The sequence below is a fragment of the Scardinius erythrophthalmus genome (assembly GCF_964197995.2).
Source record: "Scardinius erythrophthalmus genome assembly, chromosome: 24".
Classification (NCBI taxonomy): Eukaryota; Metazoa; Chordata; class Actinopteri; order Cypriniformes; family Leuciscidae; genus Scardinius; species Scardinius erythrophthalmus.
The window spans coordinates 9,909,456-9,932,325 of NC_138244.1; the positions used below are offsets into that span (position 1 = coordinate 9,909,456).

Genomic DNA, 22,870 nt, shown 5'->3' on the forward strand with positions numbered 1-22,870 from the left:
AAATTCTGCGATAATTTTCATTTTTGGGTGAACTAACCCTTTAAACATTCTTAAGACATTTTTAAACAATACCGGATTTTAAATGTAAAATAATCATATTTATTTCTGAGATATGTAATGAGGTCAAGCAGAATCAAAAGAAAAAACATGAAACGTAATATTGTTATGTGAAACCTTTATTGTTCCACAATGCATACTACTTAAAAAAATAAAAAATAAATGGTAGACAGTATATTCTGAACAGTATGCAGCATGCACTCTGAACACTGCCTCTGTCTCGGTCAGAGAAGGTGGTCTTGTGGATGGATTGAGGTGTATTAATACTTGGAAAAGTCAAACTTATTGTGAAAACCTCCTCTTTCCTCACAGTTTGAGACAGCGGAGGCACTGACACTCTGGAGGAATGCTAACAGACACAGACAGTGGGCTGAAACCACAATGGTGCATTTTTCTTACACTCCTCCTTACACATAGACGTCTCGAGGGTTTAAACCGGGCGCCTTCCTGTGGGATGCAGACTTTTCTCAACCCTGGAGAAAGGTTAGAGGCCTACAGCAGTTCATGAAGGAAAGAAGCACGAGGTGATGGGCCAGGCACAGGACTTTTGACGCATCTTAGAGTTGCATCTGATACTAGAACTATAACACAGTACCACCACAATACTTTTTCCCCCAAAGGAGGTGATATGAACATGCATTTCAAGCTGCCTCCTGTCTTCTGAAAAAGCCACGACAGGGTTTTCAACGGAGGAGGGGCCCCAGACTACAAAAGTGTTTGGTTTTTCCCACCTCCTTCACAAAGCCGTCGACACATGACGTGACAAAATGGTGTTTCTATGGCACCAATGCAGAGCGGGGACACAAAACACACCCATGGACCTTCATGGAGGCCCATCAGGCATCTTGTGTGGTTCACAAAATTACTGTTTTTACTGTATTTTAGATCAAATAAATGCAGCCTTGGTGAGACTTCTTTCAAAAAGAAATTGTAACAAATCAAAACGGAAACACAATCTTATACAGTTTATATGGTCTTAAACACGTAACATGTTCTTTTCTTAAGCTTGGGAACAACAAAAAAAGAGGCTTGGTCCAGTTTTCCCATGGCTGCCTTAGAGTGAGGTAGGAATTCTTTCCACTTGTGTAATCAGGAGTTTTATTGGATGGCATACCTTGCCGACATCTGTTTCCCCTTTGCTGCGCAGCATTGGACATTGTTCCTCTTGCACTGACCCCTCCTGTCCACTCCACCACTGCATCCCAGCAGCATTCCTCAAATCCCGTTCTATGAAATCAAACTTGCTCGCTTGTTTCAGCGGGAGTTGAGTGAAAGGGAAAGGGTGGAGTGCTACAAAACTAATTCGCTGATCTCTGGCAAAACCATATATGTTCGCTCAAGAGATCAAGTTTGCAGCTGATCGATCTGGAACCCCAGAAAAGTTCCTGGAGTATATAAGGGGGATGGTAGAGTGAAATGAGGGGAAACTGTCGGGGGGAAGGTGAGGCCTATAGAAACGCATGGCTGCCAGTGCACACAGAGGCTGTGTGTGTTTAAGGAGCGGCCAGCTGCCGAACCCCCTTTAGACCCCAGCAAACCCAGGAAGGTCTCTGAGGTCACACAAACACACAAAAGCAAATGCTGAGGGGACTGAAGGCTTTAGATACAATGATAAAAACTAGTAGTACACAGAACACTTACAGAGAAGCTAAATGTGCTTGCGGTGTAGGATTTAAGCTAAAGCAAAAATAATGAACATATTGGCAATAATACTGTTTTTACTGTATTTTTGATAAAATAAATGCAGCACTGGTGAGATTGTTAAAATCCCCCCCAAAATGACACATTTCTAACTTTTGAAAGGTAGTGTATACATATATGCTAAAATTAATTATATTATAATCAAATTAAAAAACTAAAATAAATGAGGTAGTTAAAATTTTTCAGTTTTACACACTACTCATTTCATGGCCTGGCTAATAAATTGTACCACAAAAACTTGCACTTTGATGGTCCTCCCATCAGCGGGAGTCTTTCTTTTTGCTTACAAAAATGCTATTCAATTTTCAGAGACAATTAGACATGGCCATCGAAACTGAAAGAAGGGTGTGTCTTTTTTTTCTCTTTGACGGCTTTTTTTCCACTTCACTGAGAATTATGCACCAAGAATAGAGAGTGCGAACCCTAATTTTGATGAAGGAAAACATAAAACGTACACAACAAAGCCCCCCAAAAATCTCATCAATAACGACAAAAAGTCAAGATGCTGGGGTTTGTTTCTTCAAAGCCAGATTGTAAAAAGTGTCCTGGCACCAGGGTGCCAAGCAAATTCAATATGAAGGCGAGTGAGGTGACAGCATGGCCTCCGAAAACACAGAGCTATTGAGAGAGAGAGAGAGAGAGAGAGAGAGAGAGAGAGAGAGAGAGAGAGAGAGAGAGAGAGAGAGAGAGAGAGAGAGAGAGAGAGAGAGAGAGAGAGAGAGAGAGAGAGAGAGAGAGAGAGAGAGAGAGAGAGAGAGAGAGAGAGAGAGAGAGAGAGAGAGAGAGAGAGAGAGAGAGAGAGAAAGAGAGAGAGAGACAGATATATATATAGAGAGAGAGACAGATATAGAGAAACACAGACAGTAAGACAGATATAGAGAAACACAGACAGTAAGACAGATATAGAGAAACACAGACAGTAAGATAGATATAGAGAAACAGACAGTAAGATAGATAGATAGATAGATAGATAGATAGATAGATAGATAGATAGATAGATAGATAGATAGATAGATAGATAGATAGATAGATAGATAGATAGATAGATAGATAGGGGGGGGGGATGATTTCTTGATAAACTCAATTTTGACAAGAGAGACACATCTGTTTTCTTTGTTGTCTAAAGGACTAAAGTGCATGTTCACGCATCAAAACGATTGGACGCTGAATGTGAAACCTTGTAACAGAACATACACATCTGCACTTGGATGCCAAACCCTGAGGAGTCACCTGCCAGATTTTTTCAATTACCCAGTCAAGAATAAAATCCTGCAAAATAACCTCCCCTTTCTGCGTGAGCTTTGAAACATCATACGATTTCACCTGAGGTTTGGCCGGCTCTTCTGACAGGCCGACTCAGCTGTGGATGATATTATCTTTTTATCTGTTGTTTGCTTGTCTGGGCCAAGAACAGCACTGCCTTAATTCAAACAGAATGATCGACCACTCTGCTTCTCTCCCTTTAAAAAACAAGAAAAAAAAGGCAAGAAAAAAAAAAAACCCTCGCCATTCTGCTCGGCGCTGCGTCTGCACTTCCTCCGACTTTGAATGAGCTCGGGGAGACAAGCGCTGAGAAAGTTCCCGATGAGAAATGCTGGCGGATCAAAAAGTGAATGAAAGATGCGACTTGACGGTTATGAAATTGCAAAAATATTGTCTCATGTTCCTGCAGGTCATCCGCTTACTGGCGACTCCCACGGGCTACTGGAGTCCTGAGAGGGACGTTATCATTCCCATGGCCTTAACTGACAGCATACAACAGAAACCAGCATGTTAAACAGTTGGTCTCAGATATTTATTATAAGAGCCACATTTGAGACATCATCTTTATACATCTTGGGAGATAAAAGTGATATTAAAATGATATTCTAAATACTTTTTCTTGCCATATAAGATGTTCTAACAGTCTGGAGACAAAAACAAAAAGACAAATGTAAATAAATTGTAAATAATAAATATATGCACATACTCTATATATACACAGAGTATATACTGTTACATATATAAATATATACACACACGCACATATATATATATAATACAGAAGTTTATATAAAATAACATGTTAATTAACAGTTAAATCCTAGTTTTATTGAGTATGTGACACTTTCCATTTAGGCTTCATGCTTTTAAATCTTGCTGGCACCATCTCCGAATTTAAGGAAACACGTAGACCAACCTCACAAAAATGTTTGTGTTTACACTATTCATAAACAGGCCAACATAAGTAAATGCTATTATTTTCAGATGCCTAACGCTTCTTTGAGAGAAAAAAAAACCCCTCACACACCCAGACTCGGGGAGTGGAGCTCTTATGTTTTGACAAAGAGCAGTAAGATGAGAAGGTCAGACAGTCGAGAGGAAAGTATTCGTCTTACCAAAACTGTCACAAATGCGACATTTAAGTTCATAGACAGCAATAAGGCAGTTGAAACAATAAAAGTGACTCATTCTCTTTGGCAAAAATACATTGGTAACACTTTAGTTTAGGGTCAGATTCTCAATATTAACTAGTTGCTTAGTTATTAGCATGCATATTACTAAGATATTGACTGTTTATTAGTACTTCTAAAGCACATATTAATGCCTTATTCTGCATGACCTTATTCTACATCCCTAATCCTACCAATAGCTAAACTTAACTACTTCTTTTCTAATTAATAAGCAGTAATTAGGATTTTATTGAGGCAAAAGTCATAGTTAGTTACTAGTGAGAATTGGACCCTAATCTTAAGTGACCAATAAATGATATGAATATCAAATTTACGTGTTACAGTGAACATGGTGTAAAGCATTGATTCATCTCAATATGAAAATTATCAAAAAAATACATATTTATTAATATAGTATTAATATTAATTTGAATTGCATATGATTTTATATTAAAATATATTATATATTATTAGTTAGTTACTTACATAAATAACATATTAATTTATAATATATTTATAATATCATTATTAGATTATATGCAATACAAATGAATTTGTTATCCAACATACAATTTCTGTCTGTAAACTTAAAGCCTGATGTAGCAGTGTGTGTTTCGGTGATGGTTTGGTCACGTGACTCAGCATCATTTCCACAAACTCCCACTGAAATCAATGGATTCGTAATGTTCTTTGACTCGTGTAAACATTAAATGTTCCCATGCTGATTTTTCTACAGTAGTATGCTGTTCTGCCTGGGACAGCCAACGGTTTGTCTAACCCGAGCAGAAAGCTACAAGTCTCAATTGGCTGTAAATTCAGAAACAATGTGTTTTCTCTGGGGTACATATGGGATGCATTGTGAGCAGACAGCAGAGTCGACAGCTGCCGGTGACTGCTTACCACAACACTGCTGCTGCTGTGTTTTTGGGACTGCTGCTGTATTATGTTAATAATCCGTGAACATCTCCAGAACAGGAGCGAAGAGCTGGGCGACTTCCCCCTTCACCACCCTCCCGCTGACAGATGTTGGACAGTGGCGAACATCCCTCAGGAAATGAGATGGATTGCGGTGACAATAACCAAGCTACAGGACAGGAATGACTAGGACAGCTGAGTGAAACCAGGCCAAGGGTGGCAGACGTTACACTTTCACAAGTCTCACTTGTAATGTGAGAGACAGGGAAAGAGTAACCGGTTGCAAAAGCATGGAGCACCCATATAGCATTTCTAGGCAAATAATGATAACTGACAATATACAGCATTTTATGGTCAGTAAGACAACTGATTCATGTCATACTTTTTGCATTTTAACCCTTTCAGTGTTGCATGAAAGCTCAGAAATTGAACTTTACAATGCTTACAAGCAAAGCAATCTGACCAAATCTAAAATACTGCTTTTTAATTTGGTGATAAATTGTGAATTTCCTATCACAAAATATGATAATCATAACATCAAAGAATTGTAGTTTCATATATTGTTAGAAAGGGCCTATCTAGTATACAATATTGAAAAGTCTTTGAAAAACGCAGGTTTTTCAAGAAGTGCATGTTTACAGGTGGATTTATGCAACACACTAATGCAATAGGTATAATATGCTTGTCCATATGTTAATATGATAATCCCACCCCACGATCCATCTGATTGGTCCAGTGTTTTAAAACTGACAATTGTTTGCTCTAATTGTATCAAAAATAATTTCTTAAGCTGCAAAAAAATGTTTTAACAAGATACGCCGTACAGACGGTACACAAAAAAATCATCCTGCTCCAAATATTTTGTGTTTTTCCTTATTACTACATGAAACAAACAGAATATTGGAAATTGCATATTGTAGGACAGATGATTTAGATTAAAAAAAGCCAAAACACAATGCAATGTGCATAGATATGGGAATAAATATCAAATGTTATTTTTTTTAAAACTGTTAGCCTACTATTTAAGCACACATATGCAGACAACAATTTATTAATTTAATGAATAATGAATAAGAGCCATCTCAAGCTTTTCTGCAGGCTGTCAAAGCCCTGCTCGCCTGTAAAAAATATTACATTTGAGCGTTTTTGTTTTCTCAAACCATTTCTAAAAAAACTGCATTAGTGAAAGAATTGCTGGATTGTGTGTGCAGAGCTGGCCACAGGAGATGGAAAATATTACGAAAGTCAGGTGTCTTTTATACCCCTATAATTCAAGTGAAACCGTGTATCCTTGGAGCCTGGAACATCAAAGTTTAAGACCTCATGGTGAAACAGCCAGCAACAGCAACAAACTGTTACCAGGCAATTAACTATAGTGCTGTTTGGCTTGGACTACCATTGGCTGGATTTGCAATTCTGTTGCATTTGAGCAGATTCTAGTGAAAAAACGAAAGCAGAGACCACTCATCGTACCTACATGCTGGGCAACGATTCCATGTTATGGTTTTCTGTGCAATATTCAATTACAGACTAAGTTAAAGACATACACACAAGGTCAACATACTGCCAAGTTACAATCCTAGTTAAATCCTTTTTACAATCCTAGTTAAATCATCATTTATACTTATGTATAATCATATATACATCATATATATCATATATATATATATATATTTTCTCAAAAAAAAAAATCTAATACAAATGATTGCGCCGAAATTAATCGAATGCAAATAATTACGCCATTAACGCATATACAAGCAGTTACAAAGGTGCAAGCACCTGTAACCCTAGTAGGTAGAGATTTCTATTCTAACCCTTTAACCCGATTTTGCTTCTCTGTTTGCGATCAGATAATTTTAAACCACTAAACTCCGGGAAGGTTTTCAATCCATTGATCCAGTAAGTGAATTATTTTAAAAAATCAGTCAAAAACAGTGCAAATGTAAAGAAAATTGTTATAGTGTGTGAGTACTTCTGAAGCCTCAGGCGTTTCATCACTGTGTGAAATACAGACTAAACAGAACATCAAAACACAGCTGTATAGCCAGATGATACGTAAACTACGTTGCTCGGCTGGATAAAGCAAATCAGCGTCTCACTAGTAAAGTATTGATGGATGAGGATTGCAATCAAAGCAAAGATGACTGCAGTGACGTACATACATCCACATACGTAAACATGTCGTCATTAACTAAAACTATTACAAATATGTTTTTGGTAACTGTCTGAAAAACAGCTTAAATGTTGCCTGGGCAAGTTTAAGTTGAAATCCTAAAATTACTAAAACTGAAAAAATTTACTAAAAGCACACAACAATATTACTAAAACAATGTGAATTTAAATAAAATACTAAAATAAAAGCTAATTCAAAGTTTAAAAAGTACTATAACAGTATTCAATGTACTACTAACAACAACTATATGATAACTTAGGTTTCTTACATCTGAAATGAGCTGTATAGCGCTCATTTCGGATGTAGTATAATAATATAGTATACAAATATAACATGTCAACTTCCTGCCTGGGAAGGAAGTTCTCTGGCAGTCTGCCAGACCTGTGTGGGACATCCATCACCTGTACGAAGTCCATGTAAACGGAGACACATTTGAAGCTCACAGCCTCTTCAAAACAGCTTATTCTACCACTACCGTCCAAATCAAAACAGCCCTCACTCTGATGGGCCTTGGATGTGCCGCTAACTCAGACAAAAGAACTATCATTAGCATGGCCAATGTTTTAGCGAGAGGCCCCTCACTGGAAAAACCCTGTGCAAATCAAGTTTCACGGCTCCCGCCGGCCACAATGTGCCAGGGCCATTGGAGCAAACGCTTTGGGGGACTTTAGAGAAAAGCATTATTGATCCTCTTCACACTTATGTTTTTTTGCCAGCATCCATCAGTAGACGAGCCCTCGGCAACCTCAGATCGTTCTGCTGCAAATAAAAGCCCTCTTTCAAGCTGTTGCTTTTCATTGTCACGGTGTTGCCATACTGAAGGGCCATCAAAATGCCCTTCAAGATCCATTGTAGTCAAATAGCTTTATTGAGAGGAAAATTAAGACTTTTAGGGAAGAGAAAAGGGGGAAAACGTAGCTATTAAGACTTAACAGGCTATTTAAGTGAGGCAAATAGACGATACAGAACTGAATAAAAATGTTTTGCAAAGAGATTGGTATACAATAATTTCATTTATCATTATAGACTGCACAAGAAATGGACAACACATTTTAGGTTTAGGTATATGCAAAACTACGTAGTTTCCTTAAAGGCCCTTTCACACCGGATGCGTAACGAAAAAGCGAAACGAAAAAGCGAATAGTTCGTGTGCGAATAGTTCGCATCAAAACCATTCACATCAGCCGCGACGCGAATTTGCGACGTCTGTGACGTTCAGAGAGCTTCAACATTCCAAAACTTTCGCGCGAATCGCGCCGACAGCTGAGAAAACATGGACACTTCATCATCATCATCATCATCATCATCCAGTCATAGTCATAGCATCCAGTGAAGATGAGCTTTTCATTTTATTTAAAAGACAGAAAAGAAGGTTTTGGGTGCACCCAATCTTACAGAACAGAAAGTCTGAAGGGGAGTATGCTTATGTGCAGTTTTTTTTTTTTTTTGCGTCTTCAACAGTGCGTTTTGTAATGTAACTACACATTACATGTAACACACGAAGTAAGTTAAAAATCATTCGACTAGAAATATCACACAAAGAATGTATAGTATAGCCTACTAAAAGCAGCCCTAAATAGTCTCACTGCATTTTGTTAAGTGTTCAAAGTAAACACGGTCTCTGTCTCTATCTTTGACGATAATAGTGTTAGCTTTCTATCCCAAATGTAGTTTGGCCTGCTAGCCTACACAGCACAGGACTATCACACAACACACTCACAGTCGTGATAACCGGTTGGTTGGCAATGCTACGCCACACATTGTCTTTCAAATCGTTGTCCTTGTAGTATGTGAATTGGCTGAAGCCTATTCTGTCCCTGCAAAAGTAAAAAAAAAATCGAAATCGAAGCGAAAAAAATAAAAGTCGTTTTTTCGCCTCAGCACATTCGCGTTCGGTGTGGAAGCGCTCATTACACAAACAGCTGATCAAAAAATAAACCCATCGCGCGAATTATTCGTGCGTCAAAATCGCGTCCAGTGTGAAAGGGCCTTAAGACTGATCAGTCCACTAGCCTTTTTAGGCAACTCACTGACTAGTTGACAAATATAAGGGTTTTAGGCTCACCTGATACCATTAAAAATATACATTTAAATAAATAAACTAATCGAACCTACTGCAAACTACTCTCTGATATCCTCTTCAAACAGTTCATCAACAATACTCGCATCTCTGCTTGAGACGACCCTAAAAAAAGCCCTCCTGTTTTGCGCAAGTTCTGCTTCACTCTGTTCTACATATTTGCCTTTATGGGAACCCAGAAGGCACCCATGGCACTGCACAATCAGGGTCACAAAAGACTCTGTGAAAGCAGAATCTACATAACTGCCCCACAAAGCAAGGGACTTACTAAACCGAGGACGGCACATCAGTCAAATGAGTTATCTTAAACATCTCTACACCGAGGGGGTGAATTGAGGGGGTCTGCGGCGACATCTAAAGGGTTCAAAGGGGTGGGGTGAAGAAGGGGGAGAGTTTGACTGCACAGTAAATAGGCGAAAACACACGGAGAGAGCGACAGAAATGAAAGCCCCACAATTCCCATACGGTTTAAGAAAAAACCCTTCCAGTGCAAAGTGCCAATAATCAAGCCTCCTTTTCAGGAGGACCTGAGATGAAAGAGGATGCCCTTGGCACACAAAATGATCCTTCGGTCGTTAAAGAGAACATGCCATGAACCTGAAACACCAGAATCGTGAAGGTGAGGACATTCCAGGTGGTCGACTGCAAACGCAAAGGTCCCGGGATGTGCTTCAGTGTAGTCAAACGTAAGGATAATACCTTTTTATCAAAAGCATCATACCTTCAAAAGCATCATACCTTCAAAAGCATCATCAAAGTGGTTCATAATAGTAATGCACTAAGTCTTCTGAAGTCAATAGCTTTGTGCAAGGATATTTAAGTCAATATTATTTACTGACTATCTTCAGAGAGCTGTTAACTGCTGGGCGATCGGGTCACTGAGTGAAGTGAAGATAGATTTGAAGATAGCTGCATTCATGAACACACAAGGAGAAGCTCGGATGTCCGTTTGAAAGTGCATGATTGTAGCAGTGAAGCTTTAAAAGGGGATGAATCACCAAAAATAAAATAAATAATAAATAATTGATTCAATCCTAATTTATTCAATTTATTCAATTAATTGTAATGCAAATATAAGTCTGTTTCCCACACACAGCTATCAAATGGTTTAAGAAGACGAGTGCAGTCATATGGACTACTTTTAAGGTGCTTTTGCATCTTTTTTGATGCTCTATAGATTGAATTGCAATTGCATGGAAAAGAGTGACCGTCAAGTGTTTGAAATGTATTCTGTTATGTTTTTTTGTAATAAATACATACATTTTTTGTATTCTCACCATTATTTTAGAAAAAGGAAGAAAACGGGAAGAAAAAATTAAAGAAGAGACTAAAAAGAATGACATGAGGGTAAATGGCGAAAGGGTAAAAAAACACATTTTTGGGCGAATGATCCCTATAAGGCCAATTATGGAAGCCATATATTACAGAAAAACATAACACTATTTTAACAGAAACATTACTTTGTCAAACCTAAAAACCATGTCTCAAAAACAGGTTGAAGAAACTGCTACATTGTCCTTTCACAAACATGAAAAATTAACTAAGGAAATGTCCCTAGCCCCAAATGCAATTCAACTTTTCATGGAGGAAGGTAAAAAAAAAAGGCCTTTTCAGACATGGCCTATCACCAGCCATGTAAAGGGGGGGGGGAAAAAGCAAGAAGGCAAGAGGGAGGGAGGAGGGCCCGAAAGCCTCCATTCCTCTATTTATAACCATTCAGGCAGTGAACAGCCACATTCCAAATGCCAGAAGGCACTTTTCAAAACTCCTCATTTAAAACTTAATGTTGTTTTCAGCTCCTAAAAAAGAACCGCCCTCCCTCATACCCACCATCAACCAAAAGGAGCCAAGCGGGTAAAAAAAAAAAAAAAAAAAAAAAAAAAAAAAAAAAGGCAAACAGTAACATGTAAATGTGACTCTGTTCGGAGGCAGTCCAGAATCGGCCCTTTCAAAACAAAAAGGGCAGCTGAAATGAGGTAAGCGAGCATCAGTATGCAAAAAAGAAAATCTTTAATGAGAAATTACTGATGGCCGGGCTGTCCTGCAACTCCGGCGATTAGCACTTCAAGGGCTTTTCTTCCTTTCAGAGGGTAAGTGGGCCAGCTAAAGAATGGCCTCCGCCTCCATTAAGGTGAATCTGAAGAACCCTTGTGAGAAAAGAGAACAGAACACACTTGTCAGCTGCTAGGAGCCTGGGGAATGTGGCGCAGCCACCCAAAAAGTGCATCTGGTGCAGGGGTGGGGTGGCGTGCGTGGATTGAGGAGGACCTCCGCGAGGTTTCGCATCTATTCTGTGCGGCTTTTGTTCTGGAGTAGGCAGGGGGTCAGTTCTGAACACATGACCACAGGGCTTCCCTCCTCAGCCAGACAGGAGAAAGAGTGTGTCCCGAATCTCCCTTCAAAACTCTTTCAAAGGAACTTAAAAATCCTGAATGAGGACTCTTTAATATCTCAATTGTTTCTCCTACACGTTAGTGACATTAAATGGGGAGCAAATGAATGAAGTCTTCTGCTAAACAGATTTTTCTCCTCAGAAAACAACCCTGTTCCCTCTAGAGTATCACCAGAAAAGTCTTTCAAACTGTGCTCAGACCTGCCAAGATATTGAAGTCTGCAAACAAAAGTCAGAAATATCAGTATGACCTCATTTCTCATCAAATTCATCTAGATTAAATTAACTGAGAAGAAACATTTGAGGCAAAGTTGATCCTCAAATGATAAATAACTGGGCAATAAAGAGCAACAAACGAGCAATAATAATGCTCCTCTGGGGTGACGATCCCAATAGGAAAGAACAATCACAAATCTTACAAGTCTCCCCTAGAGTTTCAGAGAAGATCTCAACAATGTCTCACACTGCAATCAGATCTACCAAGATACCTGCATTTAAGTAAATAAATATCTTATTTGTGTTTATTTTTGTTTCTCCCAAAAAAGTAAGGAAGAAACATCTGAGATAAGATTGTAACTTCAATGAAATATAACTCAACTCTTCATTAAATCTGAGCAACACAATGTTCCCGGGGTGATGGTGAGTGACCAATCCATCTGAATTTCAAATTCATCCAAAATGTCGATTCTCAAAAAAAAAGGGCTTTCTGTTGCTCAATGGCGGAACTGATTATAAAACCTAGGCTGCAAATTAACAAAAAACACCTACAACTCGCTTTCCTGTGGAGAATACGGTGAAACTGTCAGTCAAGTATACAAGCTTCAGCTAAAACAGCGTTTTTTTTTAAATAAGATTTATTTTTGCCTTTGAGATGGGAGTGTGTAGAAGTCTGACATGGAAGTGAATTGGGAGAGAGAGAGGGGGACGGGATCAGGAAAGGACCAAGACTCAAACCAAGGCCGCCCGAAGCGCAACCGTGCTATATGTTGCCTATGAGGCTATGGGCTCCGAAAAAATAAATAAACCACTGGATAGGGAAAAATATATATTTTTTTTAAATAGGAAACACAGCTTTAAAGAGTGCCAGTGCTCAGTAGTCCTTCATTGGGATGATTTGGAGAGGATTATTCTAGAAGGTGTTGCACGTGGACTTCAATGAGCATCTGGCCTTTTACCGAACTCAATCTGTCAGCAGGAGTGCCCTAATCCTCAACTCATTCAGCTTAGCTTTAACACAGGAAAACACCACCTAGCTCCTCCCTTAGACGGCCACAGAAAACACCTCCGCATCTCAAAGAGAGTAAAGCAGAGTTGCACGCAAACAGGGACACCACGAAATGTCGTGGTGGTTTTTAGCCCACCCTTGCCCTGCTGTTCACCCTCGGCCCGCTGTCCTACTGCCCCTTCTCTTTAAACGCCACAGCAGGGAACCTGGCAGACTGAAAAAAGCCCTGGGTTATGAACAGGTTAGTTGTGATGGCATTTTGCTAGCTGTGACTGTCAGCAAAACGTCCAAAGCAGGCTGCTCGCTGGGAGTTCAGTGTATCAATAAATAATACCTACCCTTTAAAGGCACAGTTTGAGTGCGCTTACATAAACTTGCCACACACCTAGGTTAACAGGTTTATGGCCTTACATAACAGGACAAATTCCAGATGGATCTATAATGCACATCCATTTGTTAAATTTGTTAATGTGAGTTAATACATTAGGTTTCCTCAACTAACAAACAACAATTTTATTAATCTAGGTTAATATTAACTTCACATTCAAACACATTTTTAACATTTCAAATTGTAAAAAATAACATTAGATATATTATGAATATTATGAATAGATATTTTATGAAAAAATATGAATTGACAGTGAACAATAGATTATTTATAAATTAGCACTAAATAAATGCTGTAAAATTGTTAATTGTAAGTTTATGATACCTAATGCATTAACTATTGTTAATAAATTAAATATTAATGGAATCCATAAGAGAATATTAGTCCAAGTATAGAAATATATTGAGAGGTAGGTTTGAAAAGATCGTTGAGAGTCAGCGTGAGAAGAAAAAGCAAAAGAGCACGAGAAAATAAGAGGGGGATGTTTCCTTAGCTTCTTTTGTGTTTACAAGACAGGCTTTCAGGCATATTGACTGCATGAAAAAAACTCTGTATTATGACACCCAGGGACCTGTGCCTACAGGTAGCTGACTAATTACACAATGCCAAAACCATGAAAACGCCCAAACCAAGAAGCCTGTGCCACAAAAGAACAGACACTGAGGAAACAAAAACAGACAGAGAGAAATTATGACAGAATAAATCAAGATGTTTGGTCTGAGGCCTGAGTTAGAATGCTAAAACAGAAAAAAATCCATCTAAATATGAAACCTTACACAGGAAATCCTTTCAAATATACTTGAGGTTTTACAATGGTTGGGTTTTCGAACAAAAACAAAAGTTCGGGGACTGACCGGATGTCTGGTGTCCCTCTTTTGAGATATTACACAACTAGTCTGAGATTCCAAAACCACTCCACATTGAAACAGCTTAATAAACTGACAGTGTCAATGGAGAATGTGCACTTAATGCACTCTCAAGTCTCACATATGTCTCAAGACTCTCTCTTTAGAATCTTTCTGCAATTTCACTTACAGCAGGATAGGGGTGGAATTCAAATGGTAGTTTCGAATAAACAACTGGATGTTTTTGAGAAAGAGCCTTCGACAAGGCCATTACGATGATCACTACTTGAAGGACTAGCTGCTCACTTTCGACAAGGAATTTGCCCTTGGATTCTCTGCCAGTTCTCAGGTCCCCTCTCATTACTCCACATATTCAGACTATTCAATCAGCACCAAAGCAAGAGGCTCAATTCACCTTGTTGAGCATGGAACACCATCAAATTTAATTGCTACTCATATATGCTTTTAGTAAAGGGAAATATAATGAGTAAACCACGCAACAATGTGACACCACAGCACAGCAATTCTCCTTTAAAGAAAAACTTTAGCTGACTTACCTCAATTTTGTCCGTTTTGGCGTCGCCCCAGTAAAGCTTTCCTGCGATATAGTCTACTGCCAAACCATTGGGCCAACCAAGAGAGGTGTTTAGCAGTACGACACGGTCAGTGCCATCCAGGTTTGCTCGTTCGATCTTGGCCATCTCCCCCCAGTCAGTCCAATACATGTATCTGCATAACAGAATCAAGAGGTATTTCAAAGGGAATCTCCTTAGAGAACTCAGAAATTACCTGAAATTAAGTGCATGACATTAATACCCATTTATTGGATCCAACACGATGGCTCGTGGCTCGTCCAGGTTCTCAGATATGAGGACGCGTCGAGAAGTGCCATTGAGTCTGGTCACCTCAATGCGATCGGTGCCCGTGTCCGTCCAGTAGAGGTTGCGTGCCACCCAATCCACCGCAATTCCATCTGGATGATTAATCTCGTTGGTGACCAGAGTCTGGGCGTCGCTTCCATCAATCCGGGAGCGGCGGATGGCCCTAACTTCATCGTCCGTCCAGTAGACATATCCTTCAACCGGGTCATAGTCAATGGCGATTGCGTGCCGGATGTCACTGACTTGTAAGACTATGTCCGTGAAGTCAGGTAAGTCCAGGGATATCCGCCGAAGGTCCGTACGGCGAGCCAGTAGAAGCACCTGTTCTGCCCCTGGGAATAAGATAGAGATTTGCTCATACGGTTGAGCATGAGAACAATGAAGTCTTCTGTTCTTTTGTCCATCCTGCAAAAGATTCAAGTACCAGAGATGCTGTGGCCTTTGACCTACACTGTCTACATTAATTAGGATGACAGGAACTAGTAAAACATCATGCAAAAAGGTCTACAAAGATGTATATTAAGACTACTACCATGCCTAGGGCATAAACTCAACTCATCAAAGAAAACTAAGGCTGACAATAGCAATTAGTAGCATGAATTGCAGAGTTGTCCCTGCAGACGTTGCACTGCGAGATCGCATTGCTCCATTACAAAAACCACATGCCAGGTTTAAATACCAATAGTAGAATCTGTCTAGACCCAATCTGTGGAAGCAATTAGGTCCAACCTTGTCCTTATTTAATCTCTCTTTGTAACCGAGTATGCTTCAGTACCCACAACACCAGCTGCGGTCCACGGCACCCAATAAGTAGTGACATCCATCAGCGCTGACACCAATAAGAAGAGGGAAAACAGCTCCTCTAGGGTTTCTTGTGCTTTTTTTGCTGCTTTTGGTTTTAATTTGTCCTTCGTTCTGCCTTGCATGTTATCAAAGTGAGTTGACGGCTGACAAAACCAAAACAAATGCCTTCAATTTAGCCAACCAAGCTAAACAAGTACAAGGTTTGGACGTTTGCTCATGCTAATCCTTTGTCCTACTGGACCCGCTTGTGCCCTTGCCTTGCCGCTAATCAAGGTCCAGTACAATGAGGTATTGTTTGAGTTCTGATTAGTTGTCTAACTTTTCAGGAGGGTTGCTTAATCCTGAGGTCAGTGGGAATATGTTTCATTTGGCCAGACAACCTCCCCTGTCCTCCACTAACGCAATTCTGGACAGCTACATGTTTCACTTGCACCACTGGAATGAGGACTTAAAGAATACATCTTATTGTTTCCTGGCCTGGGAATACACTACCTCAAATTTGAAGGAGTTATAAATTCAAGTAGAAAGGCAGAGCAACTTGGGAAGGGGCAAATGTAACTTTTTCTAATAAAAGAGCAGTCTGTTGTTAACAGGCTGGGTGCACAGATACAATGGATGAGTCTGTTCTGTAGAGGCTGGGAAAAAAACCCTTAAGCAAGCCAGGGGTGACGCCTGATTTTAGAGTAGCCCTTAATGCTTAAATGTACATCCTCATCAAGAACAAAATAACAATTGCATTAATTTTAAATTGCAAACAGTCAAATGCATTTCACTTTTGTGGAAAAAGTCTTTTTGAGCATACAAATACAACTCGATCTTTCTGCTGTCCCCAGTTTACTTTGTTATAATTACTATATTTCACTAATGAAATAAGATTTTTTTAATAAAAGTTAGTTTAAAAAATATATATATATAAATAATAATTTTAAAAGAACAATTTTAACAGATAAATCCCATGATTTTATCTATTTCAACGATATTTGCAGAGCAGGAAAATGTCATTTTAAATTTCCCTTTACTTTCAAGCACCCCATGACTTTATCAACAATTAACAGGGTGTTTCAAAAAGATCTCACCATCTTACAAACAACTGAGGCTAGAGGCTGTTGATGCACTGGGAGAGGTATCTAGCGGCGGCCATTTAAACTCTATGCCCCGCCCTTTCAAGTGGTGAGAGTTTCATTCATGGGCGGTTCGTGGTTGCAGAGATGTAGCGATTTCAAATCGGGTCCATCTTTTTGAAACGTGCTGTACAATGAGCAAAGGGGCACTCCTTAAGAAGTGTGGAGACATGGGAATGTATACAAACCCCTGAGTAATTCAAACAAACAGATTTCCTGAACTGGACCTAAACGCACAAAACCTTGGTCTAACCTGGTCAGACCCTAAATGGTTACCTTGACACAGGACCACCAAAGCCCCAAACTACGTTTACTAGCTCTTCCTCTAGGCTAAAACTCTTGTGAGAATGAGAAAACAGAGGGAAATTGTTCAGATGTTATGGAACAAGGTTATGATTCATTATTGCTGAATCAGAGGATAGAGTGATTTTGAGTTGTGAACTCAAAGGGGCCGCCATCTGTCAAACATTAGTCTCTGTCATGGTTTTCTGCGCGGGACAGGATGCAAATGTTTTATAGATGCAAAGTATGCCAATCCTCATCCCAAAACCAGCTCATGAAAGGCCACAGTTCATAAAAATCTAATTTTACGCTCGAGAGCGGGGACATCATAATAAAATTATAAATGCAACACAACCCTTCCATTCTCCTCAAAGAAAAGGAGATCTATCTATCTATCCATCTATCTATCTGTCTGTCTTTTTTACCTGGTCGACAAGTCTTTCCATCCTCTTGGAGTTTAACCCCTGTTGGACAAGCACAGCTGTAGAAGGGTGGCACGGGAGAGAGGAGACACAGGTGGGAACAGCCTCCGTTTCTTTCACTGCATGGAGTTTGAACTGTGGAGCAAAGACAGGGAAAGAGGAAAGCTATAAAACTGTTGTTTATTAGACATTACTGCAAAGAGCAATGACCTCTAGGTTAAAAAATGACCAGAAAACAAAGCGAACTAAAGAGTGTGTGAATGTTTCACCACATCAACACCTTCATTTGAGAAAGTTTATCAGATAGGGCGATTAATGTTTTAGAGCAGTGAATTATGTTGTAAATACAGGTCTGGTATTTAAATAACCATGGCTTGAACAGATTAACCCTACTCAAAGGTTGCTCAGGAGACTTAGTAATGTTTTGCTTAATTTAGATATCAACTGGTTGCTATCACGGCAAATCTGAAAAATATGGTGAAGATGATTTAAGGAACAGTCTAAGTTTAATTACATTTATGTCTAGGATAAACCATTAAGATAATAAAGAGATCTTCTTTGTGATTTTCCTTTCCTACAGTAGTACTTGTTTGAAAAATTGTGTTATTTTTGGGGAACTCTTGAGATTTTCCTCGTATGATGGAGTATTTGTTATCAAACGGCCATGAACTTCCTTTTCACCTGTGATTTGAAAAAGCAGCATTGCTCAGTTCCTAAACAAAACTGCAACCCTTGAACAATAGCAGGTGGCAGCAAAAACATTTTATTTCCTGTAACAGGTTTTTCCATTTCCACCAGGTCACGCTCTGCTCGCCATACCCTCTCAGAAAATGCATCTGCTCCCATCAGGAAAACACATGCGGCCCTGACCCAACACTTGTCATCCCCCCTCTTCTCAGTGCTGCTTGCAGATGTGGTGTCTGCCCAGCATATTGACTGATGACTGGTCCACAGTTCAGGGACACATGAGGAAATGCACAAAATATTGATACTGGCTCATTTTTAAGGACAAAGAATAACGATTGACTATGCATCTGTGTATTTAGTAACACAAATAATTAGTAAGAAAAGTAAAACAAAAAACTTTAAATTATATATATTAGGGCTGTCAAAGTTAGCGCGTTAATAACGCGTTAACGCAAAATCATATTAACGGCACTAATTTTTTTAACGCACGATTAACGCAGCGCGTATTTTCTGTTTGACCCGTGACCCAACCCCTAGTTGGAGAAATGGAGATACACAGTGTTGGCAACTTAGCGACATTGCAGACCCCTTTAGCGATTTTTTTCCCTTCAACAAAGCGCCCAAACCTTATTTAGTTTCTGAGAATATACCGGTACCGCCGGTAGGCTACTGCTCTCTCAGCACGTGCGCGCGCCTCTCTCTCTCTCTCTCTCTCTCTGCGTCTCACGCGGAGGAGCAGCGCTTTAATTCAGTTAAACACAGATATAATTAGGGCTGTGTATTGGCAAGAATCTGGCGATACGATATGCATCACGATACATGGGTCACGATTCAATATATTGCAATATATTTCGATACTGTGCATAAGGCGATATATTGGGATTTTTTTAAAGTAAAATATATTAAAAATATTTTAAAAAAGACATGATGTGCATAAAAGTCAAAGAAGTTTACTTTAGGTAAACAATTCAGTACACAGAAAATCAAACTGCCAGTTTGGGATTGTGGTTCACAGGTTCTTAGTGAGCAAATTTTTATATGCTCAAGTAGGCCCTAATAAAAGAAAATAGGTACATAGCCCCTGTCACAATACAAAACAACAACGTGAACTGGACGAAAATGAATGAAAGTGGATGAAAGTGAACAAAATGAATGTGTCATATATTGAAATCAAGTTTTATGTGATAAAAGATTTTAAAAGAACTGGACGCGCGAATGAGGCGAACCGCGCCGCGCTAAACGCCTCGTGCCGCAGGACCTCCAGACGCGCGTAAACGCGTCTTTGCATTGACTTAACATTGAAATCACTCGCGCCAGATGCTCTATTCGCGTTTGGTGCACGATGCACGCGATTACATTTAGAAATAGACAAGCTTTGTTTCCAAATGCACCAAGCAAAGATATCCTTTCAATTGTATAAACTTTTATAAAACCAGCCAATATAATCACAATAAACACATCCAAAATGAAATATTTAACATAGCCTATATATAACAACTGCACAACGTCTAATTTGTAAACAAAATGATTTACGCACTAAATCCAGCATAGCCTAAACTCCGGCACAATTTGCATATGTTTAAACTCTCAAGACAGACGTCACATCCCGAACCTCACAGCAATTGGCTGCCGACTGCGTTTTTCACTTGATATTTGTATAAAGGAACTTTTTGACGCTCTCGGTCGCTCTCAACGCTTTCTCCGGTCCGCTGTCAATCCTAAAATGTCCAGTGGACACGCACCGTTATAGGCGAGCCTGGCGAGGACACTAGTGGTGCGTCTCAGCATAGCTATCTAGTGGTAGGGATTTAATCAACATAAACGTGAACCACTGTCTTACGGTCTTACCATGAATATTTTTGGACGTAAAAAAAAAAAAAAAAAAAAAAAAAATCGATATTGCGTTTTTGAAAATCGATACAGTATTGCAAAATAAAATATCGCGATACTCAAGTGTATCGATTTTTTCTTACACCCCTAGATATAATGTTGCTTCTCTAATTTTACAAATATAGCCGAAATCAGAGCACGGATATTGTCTTTAGCTTATGTGTATTTGATTTCACCAGACGACGGCTCGATTATCAGAATTTTTGTGCAGATTAACGTCTTGGAAGGGAGAGCTGGTTATGTTTATTTGGTCGCGTTTCAGTCACCATTTCAAATTCATTCCGTTGTTTGACAACAGAAACAGTAAAATATACGTTTTATTGAGAATTTATTGAGAATTTAGCTTTATCAAAATTGGCACAGAGAGAGACAAACTACAATGTAATAATAAATGCTAAATGTACATTTAGCATTTTCAGAAGAGCTGCCCTGTCATGCAAAAATCTAAACATTTTTGTGTTAGTAAATTGCTCAGTGCAAAGAAAGAGAAGTAATGGGAACCTGGTATTTCTTTGTTCTTTCTAACAAAAACATCTATGACCTTTGAAACATGTCTGTCTTCATGCTATATTGACTATGGTTTCAATAATAAACATACATTTGCATAAAGCATCTATATTTATTCATGCCCACGTTGATTAGAGTATTACAAACTTGAAAAGTATTAATTTAAGGTGTATTTAGAACAAATAAAAAATGTGCGATTAAATGCGATTAATCGCGAGTTAACTCATGACAATCATGCGATTAATCGCGATTAAAATTTTTAATCGATTGACAGCCCTAATATATATATATATATATATATATATATATATATATATATATATATATATATATATATGTATATGTATATGTATGTATGTATGTATATATTTATATATATATATATACACACACACACACACACACACACACACACACGCACAGTATGAATTAGAGCGGTCAAATCGATTAATCACGATTAATCGCATCAAACATAAAAGTTTGTGTTTACATAATATGTGTGTGTGTATATATATATATATATATTATTAAATTCATATATACTGTATGTAAGTCTGTGTATATACTTTATATATATATATATATATATATCAACCTTCACTGGTCTAGATCTTTACCCTTTATTTGCATGATGGTTGCTACATCCTTTCTTTATTATCTTACCTCCAACACAACAAACATTATAGTTGGGCTTTTTGCAGGCTGCTAAATGTTCCGGAGCAATCCACACCCACATCCTCACACACAGACTAAGGTGGGGGTGGGATCGTGCTGGGACTGTTCCCTGTCTCCACTGAGGAGCTGTGTTTATTTGTTCAGAGTGGAATGCAGGACACTTGAAAAATTTCAGTCCCTGAGAACTATTCTACCCAGATTGCCTCATGGGCCAAAAGGCCGAAACTTTTACAAAGAGACTGTACTGTAAGTGCTGAAAGAAGGACAAAAAAATTAAACATGGAATGTGAAGGATCTCTTGAGGGAACCTGACCTGAGCGCAACACTGAACATTTCTGTTCCTTCGCAATCATGATTTGTGAAAATTTGAGCTTCAAATGCATTAGAGCTTCAAAACAGTCTGAATCTCAGGGTCAGCACATAACTCATGAGCCCTGGGATTAAAATTAGTATTTTCTTCTGGTTTGACAAAAAAAAACAAAAAAAAAAAAAAAAAAAAACAACCATCTATCAACAAGTGTTGTGAGTTTTTGTGACGTGTAAACTCACTGTTGGGCTGCCGCTCTTGGCCCAGCACCTGGATGTCCATCGGTGAGTAAATGCCATTAAGAATTTCTCTCCGTTTCTCTCCAGTGTGTTTGTTGCAAGCGTGGATGGATCGGGTCTGCCAGTCGGTCCAGTAGAGCGTCTCGTCATAAAGAGTCAGGGCGAATGGGTGGGTGAGAGAACCCTCCACGACGGCCTCTCTGCAAGCGTCAACAGATATATGTAAATAGACAGCCCGCTCGAATGGCCAACACATGTTGCATTTTGGACGTTTAAAGCTTTTATCTTTATCACACCATTCAAAAGTTTGGGTCTCTCTATTTTTTTTTTTTTAAGAAAATCCTTTTATTCAGCAAGGATGCATCAAATTGATCCTAAATAAGAGCAAAACCTTTATAACCAACATTTTAAATTATGTTAAAATAGATACGTTACTTTATTTTATAAAAATATTTTACAATATTACTGTTTTACTGTATTTGTGGTCAAATAAATGCTGCCTTGGTGACCAAAAGAGACTGTCAAACAGTCAGTCACACAGATTGTGTGTGTGTGTGTGTGTGTGTGTGTGTGTGTGCGTGTGCGTGTGTGTGTGCGTGTGTGTGTGTGTGTGTGTGTGTGTGTGTGTGTGTGTACATGTAGTACCCCTTTAACTCATGTAAACTGCAACACTTCCAGGTTTCATGTGTTCAGAACCATGCTGGTCAACCGAAATTCACCAGTTATACCAGCACTAATGTGTATAAACTAGCCTGGACCAGCTTGGAATGTCATGCTCTAAGCTGTTTTTTTTCAGCAGGGAACACACATTCCAAGCCAGCATGCTTTATGAATCCAGTCGGAATTC

General features: G+C 39.0%; 1 protein-coding gene across 2 annotated transcripts in view; it reads right to left on the reverse strand.

The window, feature by feature from the left end:
- The window catches only part of lrp5 (low density lipoprotein receptor-related protein 5), a 65,002-nt gene that overhangs the window by 20,286 nt on the left and 21,846 nt on the right, over positions 1–22,870 (reverse strand). For both annotated transcript variants that reach the window (XR_014029422.1, XM_081356572.1), the window contains exons 5-8: positions 22,027–22,223; positions 17,722–17,853; positions 15,025–15,421; positions 14,766–14,937 (exon numbers count right to left, since the gene is read on the reverse strand). Coding sequence is in view for 1 of the 2 variants with exons in the window: in XM_081356572.1 (XP_081212698.1) it covers positions 14,766–14,937; positions 15,025–15,421; positions 17,722–17,853; positions 22,027–22,223 (898 nt within the window). In the remaining variant the exon portion in view is untranslated. The remainder of the gene's footprint in view (positions 1–14,765; positions 14,938–15,024; positions 15,422–17,721; positions 17,854–22,026; positions 22,224–22,870) is intronic.